We start from the raw sequence: 18836 nt of genomic DNA on the forward strand, positions 1-18836 counted from the left end.
TAGCCTTTCCTGAACATATTTCTTTCCACATTCAACATTTGTAATATATAGATATTCAATATTTTCTCATTCATAGTCTCAATATGATATTCATTAAGAAGAATATCTTTAAAACTTAATAAATTTCTTTAAAACTTAGTGGAATATAAAGCATCACTAATGACAAATTTTGTACCTTTAGGTAATAATATAATAGTTCTTCTAGAACTTTAAATAAGTTTTGAACTATCTGATATTGTATTAACATGGGCATTGCTTGGGTTTTTTACCCCAATATTATAAAAAAAAATTATACACGAAAATGGGTTGTCAGCCAGATTAATTAGGAAAATGGTATACTTTTTGGGGTCGTGCCTACCTGACAGGCATAACCCATTATTTTATTATTAATTTTTTTTGTTTTAAAAAATTATTATTATGTTATTTTTAATATTTATATTAATATATGGATAAAAATACGGGTTTTACACGGATAAAAAATACCCGAAATGGGTTGAGCCTCTCAGGTAGGCACGACTAGTCGCTTTGACAGCAGAGCACAACACCTGCACATTCCCTTTTCTTTCTTTGCATTTTACAAAAATTGGTCTTATATCACTTTTGGTCCTCTACTAGGCCTAAAATTAAAATTCAATCTTTACACTTGAATTTCTACAATAATATTTGGTCCTATTTTTATAATTTTTTTCAAATAATTAATATTGTTAATTACTCTTATAAAATTTTTGACGTGTTTTTTAAACAAAATATTAGTTTAACAAAACAATGATATGTTAAGTTAGAATAAGTTTTAAATAATAAAATTTCTAACAAAATTGTATTAAAATTTTTGTTAATTACTCGATAAAATTTTGATTAGTTTAACAAAACAATGATATGTTAAGTTGGAATAAGTTTTAAATAATAAAATTTCTAACAAAATTGTATTAAAATTTTTGTTAATTACTCGATAAAATTTTTGACGTGTTTTTTAAACAAAATATTAGTTAAGTTGGAATACAATTTTATTAGAAATTTTATTATTTAAAACTTATTCTAACTTAACATATCATTGTTTTGTTAAACTAATATTTTGTTTAAAAAACACGTCAAAAATTTTATCGAGTAATTAAAATATTAATTATTTGAAAAAATTATAAAAATAGGACCAATATTATTGTAAAAATTCAAGTATAAAGATTGAATTTTTAATTTTAGGCCTAGTAGAGGGACCAAAAGTGATATAAGATCAATTTTTGTAAAATGCAAAGAAAGAAAAGGAAATGTGCAGGTGTTGTGCTCGCCTGTCAAAAGATTAGTTGTGCTCGCTCGACAGCTCAATTGCTTCGGTATTTTTTATCCGTAAAATCTGTAATTTTATCCATATATTAATATAAATATTAAAAATAATATAATAATAATTTTTTAAAACAAAAAAAATTAATAATAAAATAATAGGTTGTGCCTGTCAGATAGGCACAACCCTAAAAAGTATACCATTTTCTTAATTAATCTGACTAACAACCCATTTTCGTGTATAATTTTTTTTTATAATATTGGGGTAAAAAACCAGCATTGCTCATTTAACTCATTGTTAAATGAGAAAAATATTTTTTATCTTTAAGTATTGTATGTGTTGTAGCTGTGCAAGACACATATCTCCATTGATTTTGGGTCCATCGAAATTTTGTTGAATATTCATATTCTTCATAAAAACAAACAAAATATAATATGAGAAACATTGCAAATATTTATTAAATATATAAATTATTTTTATGTAAGAAAATAAAACATACTTAAAACAATATAAAAATGTCAAAATAACATCAATTTTTCTAATGATTCTCAAAGAAATCGCCACATCTAGGTGAGTTATATTATTAAGATCATTAAATTTATCACATTCGTTAGGTGAGTTATATTATTAAAATCATTAAATTTATCACATTCGTAAGCATGATCGGTTTTAGTATTATAGTGAATATCTTCATATTTTACCTCCATTTTATTATTTTGAGATATAAAATTTATCTCCATATGTTTTCCCTTATTTTTAATGGATGCTTGATAAAATTTCACTAAATGTTAGATGTACGACAAGTATGTGACCAATGTCCATTCATACCATATCAATAGCATATATTCTCAACAATCTTTGAAAGATTATTTTGACCACTTCTTTCTTGTCTTTAATTGTTATTCTTTTTTTGGCGATTAAAAGTATCATTGTTATAACTACTATGATAACGATTACTAATACGTCCTCAACCACGTCCCCCACTACGTACATGACTACAACCACGACCTCTATATTTTCTATTTTTATAATTATTGTGTACTATACATTCACTTCAAAGAATAGTGCAAAACTAGTGGGACGAAACCAATAGTTTTTCATCAACAGCTTATTATTTCGTTCCGCCACCAAAAGGCATAAAATCAATTCAAAATACATTTTAAAACCTTTTCCACGATATTGCTGATGTAGAAACACATTAGTAACATGAAAGGTTAAAAATGTTTTCTCTAACAAATCTTCATCAATTATGTTTTCTCCACATAATTTTAGTTGAGAACTAATTTTAAAAAGTTCTAAATTATATTCACTTACAGTTTTAAAATATTGCAACCATAAATATATTCAATCATAACGAGCTTTAAAGAGTATCACCGTTTTTTAATAGTTAAATCGTTCTTTCAAATTTTTCCACAACTCAAAAGGATCGTTTACAATGAGATATTTCATTTTTAATCCTTAATGTAGATGATGACAGATGAAAATCATTGCTTTTACCTTATCGTGATTAAATGCTTCTTTATCTATTAATATAGTATTTCCTACACCTTTAGCATCTAGGTTGATTTTAACATCTAACACCTATGACAAATAATTCTTATTTGAGATGTCTAAAGCCGCAAATTCAAGATTGGTAAGTTTTAACATTATAATCATGTATATAGTTTAACAGAAGTTATACGAACAAATTATGTGAAGTCAAAATGACGTAAACTTCACTATGAACTCATAGAAGCTCGTTCTAATAACATGTTACAGAAAAATTAATAAAACAATAATAAGTAAAAAGTGAATGAAAAATACGAGAGAATTTTTATTGTTTAATTTTCACTTACAATGTACTATATATAAACTCCTTTACATTCAATTAGTAAATGTATTACATTCAATAAATTAAGTTTTTTAATTACTTCATTTAATGATTTCCTGATTATAAATGAAGTAAAAAATTTATCTCATTACTTTAATATGTTTAAAGGGATTATAGACATCCATTTAATGTATTTACAACAAATTATAAAAATAAAGTAAAACGTTTAAATCGTAGTTACATTTTGTTTTCTTGCTAGAGAAAATCTAAGAAAAAGTGAACAATTCCAAAAATCTTCCAATGCAGTTAAAAACAAAATCTTGAAAAGAATAATTTATCATATCCAATGCTAGTATAGGTTTTTTAGCTCTACAAATGGAATAAAAAACTGTCATTATCTCTTTTCTTATTTTTATTTTATTTTTCAAATATAATATAACATGCCGGATTTTTAACTCCGCTTGTGAAGTTAAAAAACTATACTGACAGTAGATACTAATCCATACATACACACATATATATGATGGGTATCACTCACCTAAGCATCGCTGCTGCGACTCGCTTGAGTGATTCACATGCCTTAAGCAGGTCGAACTCTGAATGGGCGGATGAAACGAACAGTCTAATCCCGACAGGAAGGGGGCATTTATCGAGAGTTGATCTTTTTGAAGCCATTACAAAAATGGATTCTTGTTTCAAGGCCTGTGAAATGTAAATGTTTTCAATCAGGTATCTATATCCACTTTTCTATGTTACCTGGACTCGAGAATGTCAGTCACATTTCAATATGTCTGAATTATATGTTGTCTGAACTTTATTTTCCGTGAAATATCTATAACTGAGACATTTGAATAGGAATATGAAAATATGACCCTCCATAGATCTTCCAAACGTATGAAAAAATTTGAATATATTGACGTTGGAAACATACCCATATCCGCACCCACAATCAAGTAGAGTAGCATAGACTTGTATTACTTGAATTCAGATGTGTTAGTTACAAGTATGTTCCCGATACAGGAATATTGAATTTTTCCTATGTGCTTAGGTCTTTGGAAAGTCAAGTCATCTACATATCTAGAAATATGTCGGACACAGGTATTTCAAGAAAATGAAAGAGTTAAAGCAACAATGATTTTTAAGTTGTATATAGATTTAGAAAATCATATATGCATACTCATGTACAAATATAAAATATTTCAAGAAAAATAAAGATTCAGAATAATATAACCTCGCCGCTACTAATAAGAAGGAAACATGAGAATGGTGTACTTACACGATCAGCAATGTCTTCAAGTAGCTGGAGGTCACTTTTCATTGAACCAGTTGATTTTTCAAGCACAAGGAAAACAATCGGTGATTCTGGATTGCTTGCTATTGAAAGCCCCCGGATATCAGAGAGTCCTGTGTTTTCACAACAAGTTCAAAACCGAAGTGATTAGATCAATTACACAATAACCACCGAACAAAGGATCGCACTACAAAATACAACAACGTGCTTTGTGATCCGATGTTAGCATATTGCAGAGATTAATCAGAAAAAATATCAATTCCTATCACAAGTTAAGAACCGGAAATGGTTTGGTCAATTATACAACAATCATAAAAAAATTGTCTGCATTTTTATCTACTATGAAACAAGGGCTTGCACTAAAAGAGACACCGATGTGCTTTGTGACAAGATGTTTGCATGTTACAGAGGTTAATGACATTTCAGCTTCTATTTAGAACCAAAAAAGGTTTTGTCAACCATAAACATTGTATGTACTTTTATCTACTATGGACTACTGACCAATGTAACAGACAAGTTGAAACCAGAGGACAAGAGCATCATCACAGAAACAAAGGAAATCCTTAAAACCATACAAGAAAGAAAATGTTAAGCTCAAAACCAACCTTTCCATAAAATGGCAATGTTTTCCTTCAGCTTTGATGTCAGATCAGGATTTTGCTCTAAGATGTCAATAGCAGTAATTGCAGCACTAGCCAAATATGGGGGTAAAGATGCAGAGAAGACGTAGCCAGAACTGCTCAACCGCTGCCACCAATCATAGAATTACCATTAACATTTTACAAGTGTATTAGGAGTCTATCCAGGGTGGTTGGTACCATACAAACATATACAAATAAATAAATAAATATATATATGAGCAACATTTGAAAAATACTGATATAACAGATGGTATACGTAAACACACCGATATACACGTTACGATACTAGAACAAAAAAGGTAAATTCACTAGTATAGTCTTGACTATTTTGAGTCTATCTACTAAAAATAATGTTTATGACGAGTAAAACTAGGTAGAGCTTCCAATATTCAACAATACTAAAAGGTCATAGACTACATACTTGATGATCAATGACACGAGCACTTCCAGTGCAGAATCCTCCTCCTGTTGCCAATGCATGTCCCATGGCAGCAGTAACAATGTCTATCTTCTCTATCTGCAGTACGTTCAACAGTTAGTGACCAACAAAACCAAGCAACCATAAAATAGTAACTTAAAAAAAATATAAACACACCGGAACCCCGCAGTATTCAGTGAGACCCCTTCCAGTACGACCAAGTACACCGAATGAGTTGGTCTCATCCAATAAGACACGGAAGCGATACTTCTCTTTCAACTTGATGATCTTGTCCAAAGGAGCTATTTGACCCGAATTCTACATATTTAACCAACAAAATGTTAGATATGGTGAGACTACAATTAGGAAAATCAGTAAGAACCAGCCAATACAAGGTATCATCAACTTTGAACCATTGGACCTCACAGTTTTTTGCTCAAAAGGGCCCTCCTACATTTTTTCCAAGTCTCCTCATATGTACCACTATTTTACAAACATGCAGCAGGGTAAAACAAATAGTAAACAATTAACAAATTTCCGTTAAGAATTATTCCCTAAGAAGCCAAAGAATGATAGTTGCTTTTTGGCAAGTATGTAATTCTAAGCAATTTCGTTAAGAAAAAATATATATTCTCTCTGCAGCATCACTATTGCTTTGTTATAGCACTCACCCATCATATTTTGTTCTGACTTTGATGTATTAACAAAAGATGGGCATGGTTTAAATGAGAATGTTGTAATAGATCATAATTATGCAAGGAAGTAGACGTCTGGAATGAATGTACAAAGTCCATTGCATTGACATGCAATGCCACAAGCATGTTGATTTTACAAACGTGCACCAAACAAGTTCTTGTCATACAACTGTATTTATTAGCCAAATCCTACAAACATGGCTATTTATGTAAACATGGGCACGCTAAGGATACAATCGTTGAAACTTGTGAGAACTTGACATAACATACCTGATACACAGATTCAACCACAATGTAGCGCCGTAATTTCTTAGCCCGCTTATTCTGTGCTGTAATTTTCTCAAGAGTTTTTTCCAGAGAATCCATATCATTGTGCTTGAAATAAACAATGGTGCTTCTAGAAAGGTAGAGGCCATTTTGTATTCCCCAATGGACTCCCTCATCCCTGGATAACCAAAAACAAAACAAAAAATGTAACTAATAAATAGGATACAAATCTATGCCTTAAATTCTGTAAAATTGTAATATTAAAAGAAAAAGTACACTTTTATGCTAAGAAAGGTGCAATAAAATAAGACAACTCAAAAAACAATTTGGGCCCCTAAACACCTTTCAAAATTCAGCAGCTGACAAAATGCACACAAAGGACAATAAACCCAATCTTCATATGCTTTCCTCCAAGCATACAAAAATGCATTCTACCTAAAGTAAATAATTTTATGATTTTGCTTAACAATTCTAAACCATGTATCACATTAATTAGTTTAGTTTTTAAAATATTGTAAAGGTGGGGTCTCACGTATCAGGAAGCCCATTGCAGAATATATTACAATCTGGCCTGTGAATAACATCTACTAGTAAGATGATCTAACTGTCAATTCGGTAAAAGAAAAAGCCCCACAGAATACAAAAAGCAGGAGGGAATCTAATTTCCATTCTTGGGAATTCCAAGTGCATCATGCGATTAAAAAAATATGAACAAAAGACAAGAGTAACAACCAAAAATTTCACAAGTTATTCATACCACAGTTTACAATGTCAAACCTAGGATAATAGCCATATATGTATCCATTTAAGGTAATGACATTTTTCACTTACACAACAATTATGTCGCCCTTTTTACAAAAACATGGGATTGCACTGAACAAGGTGGAAAGCCCATAAGAATAGAGGATAGAATCATGTGTTCCCAAAAAATTTGCAATTCTGGCCTCACAATCAAGGTGGACATCTGAATAAGAGAATCATCACAATCTGAATCTTGTTATTATAGAAGATTTAGAAAGAGTCTCCAAAAGCACACCATTCAAAACTGTATAAGTATTGATGATTACCAATTGTGCCATAGAATCCACGGGGACCACAAGATCCAACACCATATTTCTCCAACGCAGAAGTACATGATTCCTGGTAACACATTTTATTTCACGGCCAAAGAAACAAAACCTTGAGAATTAGTCATTATAACTTTCCCAATTTTTTTAAAACATATGTTTCTCCTTTGCGAAACTATCTTTTAATATTACTTAACAGCCTACATAAACACCTCTTTGATAAGGTAAATGGAAGAAAAGTGTATGTTTCAAGGAAAACTTAGAAAGGATTATAATCATGCTATCTTGGTATATGGTTTATTTATTTATTTATTCTCTCTTCCTGTCGACCAAATGGTAGAATAAATTAATAATAACAATGCAATTCTTACAAGTAACTTATCATGCCCTACAAATCCGAGATAATTTGCAGAAGCAAAATTCACAACTTCTTTCCCATTGATTATAGTATGGGGCCCTGCAGCACTGCATAGAGATGAACTAATAAGCTATGCCACTTCGGAAAAAAAATCTGCCTTAAGTATTTAAACTACTATAACAAATCATGAGAATTTATCAAAATTTTATAAAATCTATTGTAAAAGTATACATCAGTAAATATAACCTAAGGAATAACTAATAATTATGATTCCACATGAAAAGAAAAATGGAGAAGAAAACATAAAGGGCAGAAAAAAGGAAATGTCACACATTTTTTTGGAAGAAAAAATAAAATAAATATATTTGGTTGAAATGTGTATCTCCCAAATCTTCAAAGCAAGACTAAGCATATTAACTCGAACCATATATTTTTTTAAAGAATCCAATAAAATTAACGTAAAACTGACAGTTATACTCGCCTTTCCAACACTGGAGGTTCACTCAGCATCTCTTGCGTGATAGGAGGAATAAGGGATTCTGGGACCCATTCATCACAGAGCTCATCTATTTCCTACAAAAATGAAGAGATCTTTCAGAATGTTAGGCTGATGCAACATCATCTAAATAAAATGAATAATAAGTAAAAAGTAGAACAATACAAGGATGAAGAAAGCATATCAATAGTAGAACGGCACAAAGTTAACATCTGACACAATTGCACCATATTTAACTTAATATAAAAGGAAAAAAAACATATCAATTGTCAAAACTTAAAACACAAAAAGGACTTGATCCAACATAAGTCATCAAACACTTAAGAAGAAAGTTTCAAGCTCAAACATAAAGCTCAAAGTGTATATGGCTACCCTTGTGACAATCCTTGATGACGTGTGTATTCAAACTTGAAACTATTTATTTAATAAAATATGATTTGTGGAAGACTGAAAAGACAATTTGAAGTAAAAAGAATTAAACATTGCAATGTATCTACATACATTTTAGGTTAGGGGTTTTATTGAGCCAAGCACAACTCGAAATTCAAGGATGGGATTTTGGTTTAAAATTGATTCAGTTTTACTTCTAAAGCTCAAGCTTGTTTCAAGATAAAAATCAAATTGCTCAAACTCACTTAAGTAGGCTTGATTAAGCTTGTTCATCTAGTAAAAAAAAAAGTGTGATTCCCATGATGAGCTTCAAACTCAATTATATATGCTCAAGCTCAAGATAAAATAGAGATTTGTCAGTGCCAACTAAAATAGAAATATTTGATTAGGCTCTTCAGTCATTCAAGTCAAGCATTAGGATACTCAAATTCAATTAGCTTGATAACTCGAGCTTGAGCTTTACTCAACAATGTCCAAGTCAAATTTGAGTAGTTTACAAATCATACCAAGCAGCTTGCAAGTACAAGTGTCTCATTTAGATCCCTATGTTTAAAGGAGTAAAGAATAGTTTGTTATTGTTGAACCTTCGAGTTATAGCCATTAATCAAATGTGGTCAAGAAAGGATTTTGGTTAGAAAAGGCGCCGGTGCCTAACAGTTTTCACGGACATATTGGCCCAAATCCTAGGTACAAAATACTTAATAGAAATATAGCAGTCATGAATTCCAAGAATTATTACCCAAGCCTACATAAACTTGAAGCAATATCTATCCATGGAAACATTAATTAGAAGTAGAATTGCAACAAAACCTTCTTTGTCAATGGCCGCTTAGGAGGCTTGTAACTTTTCTGGGAAATCAGAAAAAAAATTACCACCAAAAGAAGAACTTCCACAAATAAATGCCCTGTAATAGAAAAAAAAAAAGAAAAGAAATAAGAGACAATGTATACATGTCAAGTATGAATGAGAGAAAAGATCTATGTTGCTCCTGACTTTTTTTATTTTTTGAAGTATCCATGTCCAACATGTATCTCGACATGGGTATTGGGAAATGAGTCTCAAGGATCCTCCAAATACATAGAACTCTAGGAACAACTAACATTCTTGTGTCAGACACTCATCTGTTCTAATACTCACACTGGAATTCGACATAGAAAAATCTAGCATGATGTAAACAGGAGTTAAGAGTGTACCGCCTATGTGAACTCCAAACACCACAGCTCGTGCAGAAGGGGCATCCAAAGCAAAAGTGATCCAATTTAAAGTGGCATTAACTAAGTTTAATGCAGCTAATTCCATTGTTGTCAATAAGTCCACTGCACAAATAGAAAGTATTAGATGATGAACTTTGTTTTTTTTCTAAAGCAATGAGAAATCCACCATTAATTCATTTATTTGAAATGAATAAATGACTAAAATACAACAATTACTTCCAACATAATTTGAAAGAATTACCTAAACTAATCAGAATGAACAAAAAACAAAAATAGTTTACTAATATAAATCAACAACAATATTACACAGAAACAAAAAATGATGCAAAATATTGAAGGAGTAATCAACAATACAGCAAACTTCTATATTAAATGTTGAGATAGAGAAGAAAAAATTGAGTAATTTTAAAGTTTCAAAGGATTGATCTGCTAATCAGCTTAAAAGTCGAAAAAAAAAAATAAAAGAACCTTAGGAGATCACTAAGATTTGATTGAGCAACTCAATATTAGAGAATTGGGCATGTAGAAATTCAACTCAAAATCATTAAAAAATAAAGAATCCGACAGAAGTGAAAAGTTAAGTACCTGATGCGAGCTCCGACAATCCTCTTGATTCAGTTTATAATATTTTATAGGTATTTATATTGGTTTGAGAGTTTGGCTGGCTTTTAATTTGACGACGAAGAAGAAGAAACCGACGACTACGGCCACGAGGAGGAGATTTAGAATTTTATGACGCACATGACAATAGAACGATATTGAAAGAAAGAAAGGTAGGATAGTTCTCTTTATAAGTGAAACCGGACCAACCAGTTGGACTGAAAATTCTTATTGTTATGTATTTATTATTTTATTATTTTATCTATTTTATGTATTTACGTGTGTAAATGTTTTTTATGTTTTATATATATATTTAAATTTATATATTTATAATTGTTATATATTTGTCAGAATTTTCTAATTTATTTAAAAGGAATTTTGAAGTTTTTAATATTTTATATAGAATTAGAGTCAATTTGATAGAAAGTATAAAATTTAGGGACTAAATTTATTATCGTACTAGTTAAAAATTATCATGTCACCTTCATTAGGAGTTAAGTCAATTAACAGCCAAGTGCCTAAATAAAACAATTTTGAAGCATTAATAACTAAATTGTAATTTTTTAAAATTTAGTGATCAAAACAAAAAGTTATGTTTGAATCAGTGATTATTATGCTTAAAAATACAAAATTTCCTTCATCAAACAAAATTTTCATAAGCAACTTGGCAAGTTCGCATAGAGTGTGCAACTCAGTATCTACACTTAAGGACAAAATATTAATAAACCAAGCAAAGCTACAAACAGGAGAACAGTGTAATTAATATGTTCATCTACTTAAGCAATTCTGCACATTAAGCACTAATGACATGACTAAAGAACAGATGAGTGAGCTAGAAGATATTCAGATGAAGGCTTGCATCGAAGAGCTTTTAACACAATTGAAATAAAGGACAGAAGGAAACAGTTTATGATTCATCAAACAATTAAAGAAATTTAATATCATGAGCAGGAAACAGGGTAAACTGCAAGGTTGAAAGCTCAGAGATTAAATAGGACAACTAACAGCACGACTTGTTCAAAGAATGGAATTAGGTACAAATGAGAAATATTTTATAAGGAAATAGATTAAAGGAGAGAGCCATATTTCCATTTGGCTCAAAGAACGGGAATAAAGTAGTAAACTAGTAATACTATGATTATCGTTTCTGTTTGAAAGGAATAAGATCAAGGAATATAAAAATAATTGAAGCTTTCAATTAAGATAATGCCTACTTTAACTATATTGCATCAAGTAGGTTGAAAAAATGACCATATGAGGAATCCAATGTGCTAATCAGAATTAACAGCAGCAGTGAAATCTAAGAGTTTGCATCTGATTACTGGGCATATATACCCACAGCCAGATCTAGTAGCTTTGGGGGCGGGGGGTAGCAGAGTTGGACATGGAAATCACCAATGAAGCCTTTAAAATTATCCTAACATGATGTAAAAGAAAAGGTCGGGAAAAATTATACAAATAGCAGTGTTACTATTATCTTGCTGCTTCTGCAGAATAGCCATTTTATGAACCAAACAAATAATCACTCTTCAACTTATCAGATCGCAACAGCTACATACAACAAGACAATGTAGACAAACCTGCAGAACTCCAACCAAGTACTTTACAAGGCTTTTATAGACACCTGTTGCAGAACCAAGTTGCACTAATATCTCGGACTCCCACAGCGACTAAAGTGCTTATTCCAGTCCTCTCGAAATCCTATCTGTTGAAGGAGTGAAAAATCGTAAAACATTCCTTCTTTCGTGAACCAACACATAGAAGAATCAAAGAAAAAAAAAACAACCATCCTTGGATCTTTCTATTATCAATTAGACAAACAAAAACCGTAGAATGAGATAAAATATGCATCATAAATGAGTCCTACGCAAGGTTCCATAAAACCGAGATAATTTTGAGACTATGAAGCATGACAGCAACAGCATGTCGATCAAAGAATACATCTAATGCAACGATTGAAAGATATCTTCGTCAAGGAATCCATAAGCAACATACTTACAAGACGGAAAACACATTCAATTGAATACACAGATGATGTTGGACTAATATGCAATTTCTGTACCAAAATTTACTCCCCAAAATGAAAATATTTGCCACATATCCAAAGTTCCATTAAGAATAAACTATCATCTAGAATACCCAAATTCATTAAAATATATTTATGTATATAAATATGAAAAGAATGTAAGATTAATGATTTAATCAATAGTTAAGGTAGAAAATTGAGAAAAAAAGACTTACCCAGAAGTACTTCTGAATTAGATGGCAATATTTTCCAGATATGAAGAAGAAAAAGAGCATGGAAGCAGCTAAACCCTGGGTTTTATTAAACTTCCATTGTTAACCAAATAGAGTTTTGAATATTTGATTATAGTGCTATTAAACTACACTGTGGTCCGTGGGTCACTGAATTATATGTGAAATTCCATTCTGATCTTTAAACTATGAAAAATTACAATTTAGCCATTCAACTATTTGAGATTATATATTTTGTTCACCCAATGACATGGCTTTTATAATTGGTATATATATCACGTCAATTTGCTTTTAGTTCTAAAATATTTAACCTCAACATTTATAAACTATAACAATCAAATAATATAAAAAAGTTAAAAAATTTATAATTAAATTAAACTATTACATAAACTATTTCATTTTATATTAATTGTATAAAATTGATTAAATAATATTATAACTGGTATATATATCATGTCAATTTGCTTTTAATTCTAAAATATTTAACCCTCAACATTTATACACTATGAGAACATTGAAAAAAGACAATCAAACAGCATTTGTATAAGGTAATAATTATCAAACAATTTGTCAAAGACAATTTTTAAATTCTGTAAGCTAACCCAAAACAAAAATTCAAAAGAAAAAAATAATTATTCAGAACCAGAATGCATTGAGAAATCAACTAAGACAATAAATGAACAAGAAATTGGTTTTTAGAGAATATATCCAACACATCTTTTTTCAGTCATAAAAACCATCAACCAATAAGCAAATCAAAATTATGTTAATCTAAGGGTTGCGACTAGAACCTATTCACTTAATAGATTACAACTCAATTCCCCTTCATGTAAGGCTAGGTAACACAGATGAATATAATTCTATTTTAACCAAAATCCAAGTATTTTCACCACATGGATATATCAATAATCACACAAAACTTCCCATTCAGCTGATATACAGAGATACCATGGGTCTATCTAAAACTTCCAATCAAAATCCATTTGCAAATCATACCCAACAGAACACAAACAATCCCAACTAAGTTCATCGATGACCTCCATTCAAAACTATTTTAAAGAAAATATACCCAATCCTTACTGATGAATGCAAGCACCTTGAAGTATTAAAAAGAAAACATATATGCATACACGAATCATGACAATCTCCACCGTATATGATCATGAAACCCAAATCGAGAAAAACCTTTGCAATTAGCAAATCAGTTGAAATTCTTCAATTCGTCAATTACTATCAATATTAACAAGCATCCCAATTAGATTTTTTTTAAAACTAGAGTACAGATTTTTTAAGAAAACTACCAAATGAACTCTACATGCGTCACAACTCCCACCGGGTTCCTAGAAGGCTAGAACTAAAATCAAGCCAACACGGATGCAGTAAACAATTTACATACGGATGCTTTTTGTTTAGGCAATCGGTATTCTGCTAAGCAAAGATTTAAAAGAAATAGACAATAAAACAAAAGCTATAACAGAGGGAAACAAACAATCCAAAAATAAAGAATAACATATAGTAGACGATAAACAAACAAAAAAGAAGAACAATACCGAGATCTATAGATTTGAAAGACGGAACGAAACAGTGATTTCTAAAGCTGAAAACCAAAAACCCTAAGAAAAACCCACTGAAATACAAGTAAAGAAGCATGGATCTGAAAATAAAACAGAGATTGACACCTGAAATGAGTCTCCGATGAAGCAGCGGATTTCAAAAATCACAAAAACCAGAAACGGCAGAAAAACTTAGGGTTTCTCTCTCACGAAAACTCTCTTCCTATTATAGCGTGTGTGTTTTTTGGCCTGTGGTTACCCAAAGCTAAAAAAGAATGACAGGAAAATTTTGAAAAGAGACCGAGAGTGAGAGTGAGAGAGAATCGGCGAAGAAATGGGGAGCTATGGATTGAATAGATATATGACGTAAGACGCTGGAAGGTGTGGAGGCAGAGGCAGAGGCAGAGGCAGCGGCACGACAGCGGTTTGTTAGAAAGAACAATAAGGGAGGAAGAGAGAAAAAGAAAACAAAGAGAACGAAGAAAAATAGTAGAATTATTGGGTTTAGTACCAATAAAGGCCAATTTCCGAAATTATTTATAGAAATGGGCCATTTTAAAAATATTAATAGGTATTGATCGAAAATTTAAAAACAAACTGAGGTAGATGCGATTTCAAGGGTTAATTTTATAAAACGTTTCTATTTCAGTGCTTTTTAAGTAAAAACACATTGATGTGGACACGCTTTAATAAAAAATTGCTGATGAAAATGCACTTGGAAAATAAAAAGTATAAAACAGCCCAACCTATTTTTCACACCAACACTAATTTTTATTATTCTTTTAAATTTCTCTCTAAATTTATTAAAAAGCTCTCAAAGTTCTCTAAATTTTTTATTTTTATTTGAATTAATATTACTTTTTATAATTTCTAAGAAATTTAATTATGTTAGCAATGACTATATATTCTACTTAAAGCATTTAAAATAAATAAATTTTATCTCGATAAAATAATTTTTTCGAACACACCACATCAAATTTATTTTTTCAAAATTAATCTGGTCAAAATTATTTTTTCCAGAACAATACTTAGCAATTAAAAAATCAAACCCTAAAATCCTAAACAATTAAAAACCTAATAGCCTAATTTAAAATTTCCTAACCCTAATCAAATCCAAAAACCCTAAACTTAAATCCTAATTTGCAAATAACTCAGTAGATATTACACGGCCAAAAGTGCATCCACATCAACGCACTTTTGCCTAACACAAGGAAAAAAAACGCTGACGTAAAAATATTTTTCTAGATTATTCTCTGAAAACACGTCCACGTCAATGCGTTTTTGGGTTTTCAGTCCATACCTATTATTATTTTTAAAAACGGCTCATTTACGTAATTAATTTCAAAAATAAGCCTTTATTGATACTAAACCCGAAAAAGAAAAAGGAGAAAAGAGGAAAGAATAAAGGGAGAACCGAACATGAGCAAGATGCATGAAGAAAGAGTTTTTATATTAATAAAAGGACCCATCTGACTAACTAAATCAAGGCTCAAAACCTAAGAATCCAAAACCCCATCAGACTATCCCATTAGGATAGTAAGTTGAAAAAAAAAAGCAATTATTCCACATCATTAAGCTGAAGTTCTATGGTAAGATTAAGAAACAAGAGAAGAAAAAAAAAAGTAGTAGCTAAATAGTGTTTTAAAGATTCAGTAGGAGCATCATTAGTGCCATCTCCAGTTACAACAACATTCCCCTCTTTCTTATTGTTTGCACAAGCAAAAGTTTATCAATTGGCAATAATCAGCATATTGTCCATGCATAATAACATAATTAATTTAAATATTCTGTTATTGTTTTTAAGCTGCAAAAAAGTTCAAAAAATGAATGGAGAAGCAAAGCATACAAATATTTGCTCAACAACTTTTTTTCTCTTTGCGAATCAGATAACAAACTCAAAACTTTCCCTTCAAATAGATTAGGCTCCGAAGTGTTCACATTTGACGGTAGTATCCCACTCTCTAAAGCACTTGCCTTCATTGTTTTAGGATTGTCACCAATGACCAAGCGTACTACCTAGGGCACACGGATGGAAAACAAAAGTCTCTAATTGATCATATTAAGATAAATAATCAACCTCCAACAACGTAGACCACAAAGAGACCAATTGTTCCAATGTGAGCAAAAAGAAAAGAAAGCAAACAAAGCAGTATACCACAAGCAAAAATCATCTTCAAGCATCATTAAAAACATAAGTCACTAACTATGATCAGATTTAAGTTCTAATATAATCAGAATGTATGTAGACACAAAAATTAGCACAACATGAACATTTCAAATGTGACCAAACTACCTTCCCACTACAACACTCTTTCAGTAAGGTTCTTGCAATGCTAAAATACAAAAGTAATGACTCAATTAAGTTTTCTGAACCCTCAAAAATAGTCCAGTTTAGAAATCAGATCAGGGCTTAGGCAAGTTGGATTTTAATTGCTAAATAAACAATGAGCCCCAAAATATAAAGATGCGAAATGCTTTATCTTACAAGAGCACTCACAATATATTTAGCCCACAATGTAAGAGAATGGTAAGCATGAACACAGCTGAGAAATGTCCCAGCATTTCTATTTAATGAGCTTACATCCCTCTCTTATAACAAATGAAACTAAACTGTACTAAAATGCCCCTATAGAAAAATGAGCCTAAGTCAAAATTAAAGGGCAAAAGTGAGACGCAAAAAATGAAGATAATAAAAAGAAAACGGATTGCACTTGCAACATCAAAATACACACAAACACAAAGGTCATATGCATCGGAGCCTCTGGTAGTGTAAATAAAATCATAAATTCATAAAAGTTCAGGAGGCTTACTGCAGAATATATTACAATCTGGCCTATGAATAACATCTACTAGTAAGATGATCTAACTGTTAATTCAGTAAAAGAAAAAGCCCCACAGAATACAAAAAGTAGGGGGGAATCTAGTTTTCATTATTGGGAATTCCAAGTGCATCATGCGATTAAAAAAAAAAAAGAACGAAAGACACAGTAAAAACAACCAAAATTTTCACAAGTTATCTATACCACAGCTTACAATGCCAAACCTAGGATAATAGCCATAAATGTATCCATTTAAGGTAATGACATTTTTCACTTACACAACAATTATGTCGCCCTTTTTACAAAAACATGGGATTGCACTGAACAAGGCGAAAAGCCCTATAAGAATAGAGGATAGAATCATGTGTTCCCAAAAACTTTGCTATTCTGGCCTCACAATCAAGGTGGACATCTGAATAAGAGAATTGTCACAATCTGAATCTTCTTATTATAGAAGATTTAGAAAGAGTATCCAAAAACACACCATTCAAAACTATATAGGTATTGATGATTACCAATTGTGCCATAGAATCCACGGGGACCACAAGATCCAACACCATATTTCTCTAACGCAGACGTACATGATTCCTGGTAAACACATTTTATTTCATGGCCAAAAGAAACAAAACCTTGAGAATTAGTCATTATAATTTTCCCAATTTTTTTAAAACATATGTTTCTCCTTTGCGAAACTATCTTTTAATATTACTTAACAGCCTACATAAACACCTCTTTGATAAGGTAAATGGAAGAAAAGTGTATGTTTCAAGGAAAACTTAGAAAGGATTATAATCATGCTATCTAGATATATGGTTTATTTATTTATTTATTCTCTCTTCCTGTCGACCAAATGGTAGAATAAATTAGTAATAGCGATGAAATTCTTACTATCATGCCCTACAAATCCGAGATAATTTGCAAAAGCAAAGTTCACAACTTCTTTCCCATTGATTATAGTATGGGGCCCTGTAGCATTGCATAGAGATGAACTAATAAGCTATGCCACTTTGGAAAAGAATATGCCTCTTAAGTATTTAAACTACTATAACAAGTCATGAGTATTTACCAAAATTCTATAAAATTTATTGTAAAAGCATACATCAGTAAAAATAACCTAAGGAATAACTAATAATTACGATTCCAAATGAAAAGGAAATTAGAGAAGAAAGTATAAAGGGTTGAAAAAAGGAAATGTCACACATTTTGTTTGGAAGAAAAAATAAAATAAATATATTTGGTTGAAATGTGTATCTCCCAAATCTTCGAAGCATATATTAACTCGAACCATGTATTTTTTCAAGAATCCAATAAAATTAATGTAAAACTGACAGTTATACTCATCTTTCCAACACTAGAGGTTCACTCAGCATCTCTTGTGTGATAGGAGGAATAAGGTATTTTGAGACCCATTCATCACAGAGCTCATCCATTTCCTACAAACAATGAGGAGACCTTTCTAAATGTTAGACTGATACAACATCATCTAAATAAAATGAATAATAAGTAAAAAGTAAAACACTACAAGGATGAAGAAAGCATATCAATAGTAGAACGACACAAAGTTAACATCTGACACTAATGTACCATATTTAACTTAACATAAAAGGAAAAAAACATATCAATTGTCAAAACTTAAAACACAAAAAGGACTTGATCCAACATAAGTCATCAAACACTTAAGAAG

At 30.8% G+C, this 18836-nt stretch overlaps 1 protein-coding gene across 1 annotated transcript; it reads right to left on the reverse strand.

The window, feature by feature from the left end:
* Positions 1 to 3238: 3238 nt before the first annotated feature.
* On the reverse strand, positions 3239 to 14881 carry LOC108452835 (long chain base biosynthesis protein 1-like). Its single transcript, XM_017750619.2, has 14 exons — positions 14460 to 14881; positions 12105 to 12229; positions 9904 to 10026; positions 9520 to 9614; positions 8305 to 8396; positions 7837 to 7930; positions 7466 to 7538; positions 7230 to 7362; positions 6402 to 6576; positions 5614 to 5754; positions 5440 to 5535; positions 4983 to 5124; positions 4363 to 4490; positions 3239 to 3788 (listed from the first exon to the last, which is right to left on the reverse strand). Exons 3-14 carry the CDS (start codon positions 10007 to 10009, stop codon positions 3621 to 3623), a joined length of 1443 nt encoding a protein of 480 aa, XP_017606108.1. The 5' UTR covers positions 10010 to 10026; positions 12105 to 12229; positions 14460 to 14881; the 3' UTR covers positions 3239 to 3620.
* Positions 14882 to 18836: the final 3955 nt, after the last annotated feature.

This window comes from Gossypium arboreum, chromosome 10 (genome assembly GCF_025698485.1).
Source record: "Gossypium arboreum isolate Shixiya-1 chromosome 10, ASM2569848v2, whole genome shotgun sequence".
In the NCBI taxonomy this organism is placed as follows: domain Eukaryota; kingdom Viridiplantae; phylum Streptophyta; class Magnoliopsida; order Malvales; family Malvaceae; genus Gossypium; species Gossypium arboreum.

What these genes read in the sequence shown, in the direction of transcription:
- LOC108452835 (XM_017750619.2), bottom strand. Translation starts at nt 10,009, where the DNA reads ATGGAATTAGCTGCATTAAACTTAGTTAATGCCACTTTAAATTGGATC. An exon ending in CTGAATACTGCGGGGTTCCG is followed by an intron (nt 5,536 to 5,613) that starts GTGTGTTTATAT and finishes AACGTACTGCAG; the next exon opens with ATAGAGAAGATAGACATTGT. An exon ending in CATTGCCATTTTATGGAAAG is followed by an intron (nt 4,491 to 4,982) that starts GTTGGTTTTGAG and finishes GTGAAAACACAG; the next exon opens with GACTCTCTGATATCCGGGGG.